General features: G+C 54.7%; 1 protein-coding gene across 1 annotated transcript in view; it reads right to left on the bottom strand.

Moving 5' to 3' along the window:
* The window catches only part of ninl (ninein-like), an 18,446-nt gene that overhangs the window by 1,888 nt on the left and 9,401 nt on the right, over positions 1 to 7,157 (bottom strand). Inside the window, exons 9-22 of the mRNA XM_016663459.1 lie at positions 5,561 to 5,697; positions 5,351 to 5,491; positions 5,048 to 5,222; positions 4,870 to 4,980; positions 4,587 to 4,673; positions 4,391 to 4,502; positions 3,588 to 3,691; positions 3,428 to 3,508; positions 3,236 to 3,351; positions 3,024 to 3,161; positions 1,828 to 1,932; positions 1,677 to 1,746; positions 1,323 to 1,490; positions 1,149 to 1,253 (exon numbers count right to left, since the gene is read on the bottom strand). Of these exons, the coding sequence (XP_016518945.1) occupies positions 1,149 to 1,253; positions 1,323 to 1,490; positions 1,677 to 1,746; positions 1,828 to 1,932; positions 3,024 to 3,161; positions 3,236 to 3,351; positions 3,428 to 3,508; positions 3,588 to 3,691; positions 4,391 to 4,502; positions 4,587 to 4,673; positions 4,870 to 4,980; positions 5,048 to 5,222; positions 5,351 to 5,491; positions 5,561 to 5,697 (1,650 nt within the window). The remainder of the gene's footprint in view (positions 1 to 1,148; positions 1,254 to 1,322; positions 1,491 to 1,676; positions 1,747 to 1,827; positions 1,933 to 3,023; positions 3,162 to 3,235; positions 3,352 to 3,427; positions 3,509 to 3,587; positions 3,692 to 4,390; positions 4,503 to 4,586; positions 4,674 to 4,869; positions 4,981 to 5,047; positions 5,223 to 5,350; positions 5,492 to 5,560; positions 5,698 to 7,157) is intronic.

The following is a 7,157-nucleotide window of genomic DNA, read 5'->3' on the forward strand; positions in this document are numbered from 1 at the left end:
GGATTCTCTGTTTTTATGCCATAATTCACATCTAGCTCGTCGCTCCGTTTTATGTCCCGCTTCTCCTGTTTCAGAGTTTTGCTCAATGTGCAGGTTTTTTTTTTTAACCCCCTAAGGTGCAGGGCGGCTGGGAAACGTGTCGATGGGGAAAAGGCAGACTGACATAAACCTTTTAAAGCAACAGAAGCAATTTCAGTATTCTGATTATTGAAATTTAAAAGTGCTGTGTTGTTCTATCAGCCCCGTTTCAAACCGGACCTTACAGCTCCGGTGTTAAAATGAACGCTATCAAGGTGTCACCATGGAGGGGTTTCTTTATTTAAATGGTTCATTTTTCAGAGGGACACACAGTGAGGGTATCGTGATTTTAGTCATTACATGTTTATAAGAGCGATTTTCTGTTGTCCTTCCATGGAAGCGGGCAGCATTCAAACGGAAATAAAACACTTTTTAATATAAGTTGCTGCTTTGACATGATCACAGAACTGACAAAAACATGTGTACAAAAATACCAGACAAAGTGAATCACAGCAACGTCAGCCGGTGAGACGCTGAACTGATGTGGTGAAGCTACTAGTAGCAGGAGCTACAAGCTACAAACACTGAACAGAAGAAGAAGAGCTGCCATCGATACCGTTGCAGCCAGGCATGATTTAATGTTACACAGTACAGTTTTAGGAAGTTGCTCAAAGTCTAAACTGGTATTGTTGTGATTGTAAGGTGTAAAGTTTACCTTCGACCAAACGCCCCCCAGAGGAATTCCAGCGCCCCCCTTTTGTAAAAAATTTCGCCCAGCGCCCCTTGCCGTCCTCTGAACGCCGCCCGGGGGGCGGTACCGCCCACGTTAAGAGCCGCTAGTTTAATCCCTGCGCCCATGTCTGGACAAAATGGCCGCTGTGCTGGCTTTAAGACTTTAGGTTAAAAGTCATATTTATTATTGGTTATTATGAAACATTTCTTCAACATCACTGAAGAGCCATCCTGTCATTTTTCACTGCTGATAGAAAACATCAAGTTAAATATGAAAATCATTTAGTTCTGCAAACTGAGCTTCATTAAGCAGTTGTCACTCATATTAAAGGGGCGTGTCTTACAGTAAGGTGTGTTCTGCCCACCGGCTGCAGGTGGCGTTATTGCACCAATCTTACATAGTGTTTCTGCTGCTCCCTGTCTTTCTGCAGCTCTTCCCTCTCCTCCTCCACCTTCTGAAGCTCCGCCTTCACCCTGCTAAGCTCCACCTGCAGCCGCCTCACCTGAAACAACAGCACCTGTCAGCTCCAACAGCTTTAACCTTTGAACTCTGGCCAATCAGCCTGACTCACAGCAGCCACCTCCTCTTCCTGTTCCTTGGTAACGGTTGCTAGGCGCTTGCGCAGCATCCAGACCGTCTCCTGCTCACTATGGAGACGGTTGCTAAGGTCACCGTTGTCGCTACTGAGCTGCAGGTTCCTGCCACTCAGGTCCAGAACCTCCTCACGGTACCGGGAGTTCTGCAGTGAGAGAAGGCGGGTCAGGAGTCTGGAGGCTGGTTCTGAACCGCCTCCAACACCAGAACCAGGAGGTTCTGATGCCTCCCAGCTCAGATGAACAGTTCTCTGATGCCTCACTGGGAGCCTCCAGAACCTTTATTGTGAAAGTCTGACAGCACTTCCTAAGCATGTGGGCCAGGTCAGAACCTCTCTGTGGAGCCGCTCCTCCTCCTCTCTGCTCCTCTCCCGCTCCTCCTCCACCTCCTGCTGCCTCCTCCTGCCAGCAGAACAGTGGACCGGGTTAGGCTCCTCCAGAACCGGCAGCAGATCAGAACCCGGGACCTGGACCCAGACTCACCTCCTCTTCTCAGACTCATCCTCCAGGTTCTGGACCGTCTGCTGCAGAACCTTCAGCCTCTCCTGCAGAGCCGCGTTCTCCGACCGGACCGCCTCCAGCTGGGCCCTGCAGGACAGAACCCAACAGAACCTGAAGATACACAACCTGAACCGGAATGGAGCAGTTAGTGCTTCACATACAGAGGATGTGATTGGTCCATGAAATTCATGCAGTTAGATCATTGGCCGGTCAGAGATGGAGCCGTGCGTTCTGATTGGCCAGTCAGAGATGGAGCCATGCGTTCTGATTGGCCAGTCAGAGATGGAGCCATGCATTCTGATTGGCCGGTCAGAGATGGAGCCGTGCGTTCTGATTGGCCGGTCAGAGATGGAGCCGTGCGTTCTGATTGGCCGGTCAGAGATGGAGCCGTGCGTCCTGATTGGCCGGTTAGAGATGGAGCCGTGCGTTCTGATTGGCTGGTTAGAGATGGAGCCGTGTGTTCTGATTGGCTGGTTAGAGATGGAGCCGTGCGTCCTGATTGGCCGGTTAGAGATGGAGCCGTGTGTTCTGGTTGGTCATACAGACCCGGTTCCAGTCCACTGTAGCTGACACACCTGTGAGGTTCAGTCTGGTCGGCCCGGTCCTCCCAGTCGGTCCGGCCCTCCAACTCCAGAACCAGGTTCTCTAGCTCCACCAGCTGCCGGGCCAGCTTCCTCTTCTCCGTCTCAAAGTTCTGCTGAGTTCTGCTCAGCTGGTTCTGGGAGTCTAGCAGGGCCCGTTGCAGCAGGTCGATCTGCTCTGAGGTTCTGCAGTCCAGATCCGGGCCGGCGGCGCTGAGGGAGCACAGCTCCTCCTCCATCTCCATGATTTGGGAGGACAGCTGGTCCACCAGAACCATGTAGGTTCTGTTCTCCTGGCCCAACTGGGTCGCCTCCTCCTGCAGCAGCGAGGTCCGGTTCTGCTCCTGCTGCAGTGCTTCCCGCAACACCGTCTCAACGCTCCTGATCTGGTCTAGGGAGTCCGACCCGGTGCTGAGGAGCAGAACCTCCTGCGGCTCCGCCCCCAGCTGCTCCACCTGGACCAGGAGCTCCGCCCCATCCAGGTCGGCCTGGGATTGGCCAGACTGTGGGGCCGCCTCCTCCTTCCTGCTCACAGCGGCAGCTCGACTGTGATTGGCTGGAGGCTATGTGACGCTGATCTGTGATTGGCCCACCTACCTGACGCGCATCACTTCCTGTTGTGTGTGCAGCTTAAGCTCCGCCTCCAGCTGCTCCTTCTCGGCGCTCAGCTTCTGCACCAGGTTGCTGATCTCTCTGGCGTAGTTCTGCTCCAGCTCGGCCCGCTCCCGCTGCACCCTGAACAGAACCAAAACCGGGTCACTGTGGCGTTCTGACCCGGCAGACACCCTGGGAACCAGCAGGGGACGGACCTGCGCTGCTCCTCGGCACTAAGCCCTGCCCCCTGCTGGTTCTGGAGGCGGGTCAGCGCCTCCTTCAGCTGCTGCTCCACCTGGACCTTCTGCTCCTCCAGCTCACTGATCTCCACCTGACGAAGAAACATCATCATCATCAGCAGCAGCAGCAGCAGCTGGACCTCTGGTTCTGGTTCTGGTTCTGCTCACCTTGAAGGCCTGGCAGATGTCCTTCCTCTCCACCTCCATGTTCTGCTTCATCATGTCCAGCTGCCGCTCGTAGTAGTTCATCTGAGAAAGAGGACGACGAAAAGTCAGAGGTTCTGCTGGGCCAGAACCGGTACCACCGGGCCGGCAGCAGAACCGGTACCTGGGTCTCCAGCTGGATGTGCAGCTGCTGCAGCGCCTCCTGGTGGCTCTCCTTCAGCTGCTGCAGTGCCAGCTCCGACTGGATGCTCCTCATGTCCGGGTCACCTGGAGAGGAGAGACCGGGTCAGAACCAGAACCAGAACCAAACCCAGAACAGAACAGGAACTCACTGAGAGACATGGCGCCGCTCACACACCAACACACACTCTGCTGCTCTGCAGGTGTGTGTTGGTGGGCGGGGCTTAGCCAGACCTGTAGGTCCGGTTCCGGCAGCCTGTGACTCAGCGGCTCGGTCCGACCCGTTCTCCTGGTTCCAAAGCTTCCAGAACCTTCCCCCATCAGAACCCGGCTGACAGCTTTTATTGTGAAGGGAAGGCAGTGGTTGCTATGGTGATTTCATTGCACAACATCGCTCCTGATTGGACAAGAATCGGAGCCAGAAAGGATCAGAACCTTCTGGTTCCTCATGATTATGAGTCAACAGAACCTCCAGGTCCAGTCCCTCCGGAACCAACCAGAACCATCAGAACCAATCAGAATGAGACCCACTGAGAGCGAGAGAAACATGCTGCTCTCTGATTGGACAGAAACCAGGAAGGAGGAACTGCTTGAGTCCAGAAGGTTCTGAATGTTTGACCAGGTTAGAACCAGAACCATCATCACTCCGAGCTGAAGGTTCTGGAGGACGTCTGGAAAAATGGACCAGAATCGTAACCAGGTCGGGTAAAGTTCTAGTTCCTTCATCAGCCAATCAGAGAGCCGGAAACAGGTTCTGGTTCTGACCCGGCCAGGCTCCTGCGGTACCTGCTGCGTCGCGCTGGCTGCCGGCGCCCCCCGCTGGCCTGGAGGACCTCCTGCTGCTCCTCTGGGCCTCCAGCAGCTCTGAGCTCAGCTCGTCGTTTCTGTCCTGCAGCTCCTGAACGCACCGCAGACGCAGAGAGACAGGTGAGCGTCCTGCTGGCTCTGAGGTTCTGCCCGGTCAGACTGGTACCGTTCCTACCCTGCACTGGCGCTGCGACTCTCTGAGAAGCTCACAGAACCGTTCCTCATGGCTCAGTCCGGCACCGGCCGGATCCAAACCACCGAGCTGTCAGAACATTCAGAGCAGAGAAGTCAGCGGAGCGGACCCAACGGTTCTGATCCGTTTGCAGCAGAGACACAGGCTCATCAAACATTCATCAGGAGAGTGGGAACAGAAACCAGACCCGGCCGGGTTTCACCAACACCTGGCCTGGATCAGCTGGACAGGATCAGAGCTACAGGCCAGGGTTGGTTCTGGTCACCTTGTGTAGCAGCAGCTGGTCCAGATCCGTCTGCAGCCTCTGAACAGAACCGTCTGATTCCCTCAGCGCCGACTGCAAAGCGCCGAGCTCCTGTTGCAGGCGCTGCTTCTCCTGGAGCACAGAAGCAACAGAACCGGGTCAGGACCAGCAGAACAGGGCCAGGACCAGCAGAACGGACCTGTGCGGTGGCATCCAGCTCCTCCTGAAGCTCCGCCTCCTTGCCCCGCAGCAGCTGCAGCTCCTGCCGCATCACGCTGCGCTCTCGCTCGCCCTGCTGCAGCAGCGCCTCGTTCTCCTGCTCCGCCTGCAGCCGCAGCGCCGCAGCTCGCCGCCTGAAGTCCGACTCCAGATCCCTGTTGGGTCAGAACGGGTCCATCAGAACCAACCTTCACCTCCTGCACACGCTTTATGGGTCTAGAACTTTACAGAACCTCCTCTGTCTGTGGGTTACATACAGTCTGGCTCCAGAACCGGGTCCTACCTGATCCGGTTCTGGTTGAGCGCCTCCATGCTGGCGTGCCGGTCGTCCGCCTCCCGGACCAGCTGCAGGTTCTGCTGGTCGGCCCGGTCCAGATCAGACCTCAGCTTGTCCCGCTCCCTGCTGACCTGCTCCAACGCCTCCCTGGAAAACAGGACGGGTCAGAACCGGGTCCGGGCGGGCCAACCCGGGCCGGCCGGTTCTGGAGCCTACTGCAGGTGCTGGATCTCGGTTCTGTAGGAGATGAGCGCCGCCTGGTGAACAGAGTTGGCGCTGAGCAGCAGCTCGTTGTCCAGAACCAGGGTCAGGTCCGATAGGCTGAGCCGCTCCTCCAGTGGGAAGTCCAGACTCTGCGCGTGGGCACACACACACACACACACACACACAGCTTTACAGAACCAGAACTCCTACCAGCAGGAGGCACCGCTCAGACTAATGCTGCAGATTGAAGGTTCTGGATGCAGGTTTGTCCAGCTGACGATCAGATTATTGGATCAAATTTATCTGATTTATTGGTACATCCTGATCAGATCATCATGGTGGGGACTTTAACCTTCACAATGACTCTGATGCTGTTAGCCTGAATATAACTTCAACGCCAGCTCAGACCATCAGCTTCAACACTAGCTCAGACCGTAACTTCAAAGCTAGCTCAGACCGTTAGCTTCAACGCTAGCTCAGACCTGTAGCTTCAATTCTAGCTCAGACCTGTAGCTTCAATTCTAGCTCAGACCGTTAGCTTCAACGCTAGCTCAGACTGTTAGCTTCAAAGCTAGCTCAGACCATTAGCTTCAATGCCAACTCAGACCGGTAGCTTCAATGCCAGCTCAGACCGGTAGCTTCAAAGCTAGCTCAGACCGGTAGCTTCAAAGCTAGCTCAGACCGTTAGCTTCAAAGCTAGCTCAGACCGGTTGCTTCAAAGTTAGCTCAGACCGGTTGCTTCAATGCTAGCTCAGACCGGTAGCTTCAATGCTAGCTCAGACCATTAGCTTCAAAGCTAGCTCAGACTGGTTGCTTCAATGTTAGCTCAGTCCATTAACTTCAATGCTAGCTCAGACCGGTAGCTGCAAAGCTGGCTCAGACCGTTAGCTTCAAAGCTAGCTCAGACCGGTAGCTTCAATGCTAGCTCAGACCGTTAGCTTCAAAGCTGCTCAGACCGGTTGCTTCATAGCTCAGACCGGTAGCTTCAATGCTAGCTCAGACCGGTAGCTTCAATGCTAGCTCAGACCGGTAGCTTCAATGCTAGCTCAGACCGGTAGCTTCAATGTTAGCTCAGACCATTAGCTTCAAAGCTAGCTCAGACCAGTTGCTTCAAAGTTAGCTCAGACCATTAGCTTCAATGCTAGCTCAGACCGGTTGCTTCATAGCTCAGACCGGTAGCTTCAATGCTAGCTCAGACCGGTAGCTTCAATGCTAGCTCAGACCGTTGGCTTCAATGCTAGCTCAGACCATTAGCTTCAAAGCTTGCTCAGACCAGTTGCTTCAAAGCTTGCTCAGACCAGTTGCTTCAAAGTTAGCTCAGACCATTAGCTTCAATGCTAGCTCAGACCATTAGCTTCAATGCTAGCTCAGACCGGTTGCTTCATAGCTCAGACCGGTAGCTTCAATGCTAGCTCAGACCGTTGGCTTCAATGCTAGCTCAGACCGGTAGCTTCAAAGCTAGCTCAGACCGGTTGCTTCAATGCTAGCTCAGACCGGTAGCTTCAATGCTAGCTCAGACCGGTAGCTTCAATGCTAGCTCAGACCGGTAGCTTCAATGCTAGCTCAGACCGGTAGCTTCAATGCTAGCTCCGACCGGAAGCTTCAAAGC

This window comes from Poecilia formosa, unplaced genomic scaffold (assembly GCF_000485575.1).
Source record: "Poecilia formosa unplaced genomic scaffold, Poecilia_formosa-5.1.2 Scaffold422, whole genome shotgun sequence".
NCBI lineage: Eukaryota > Metazoa > Chordata > Actinopteri > Cyprinodontiformes > Poeciliidae > Poecilia > Poecilia formosa.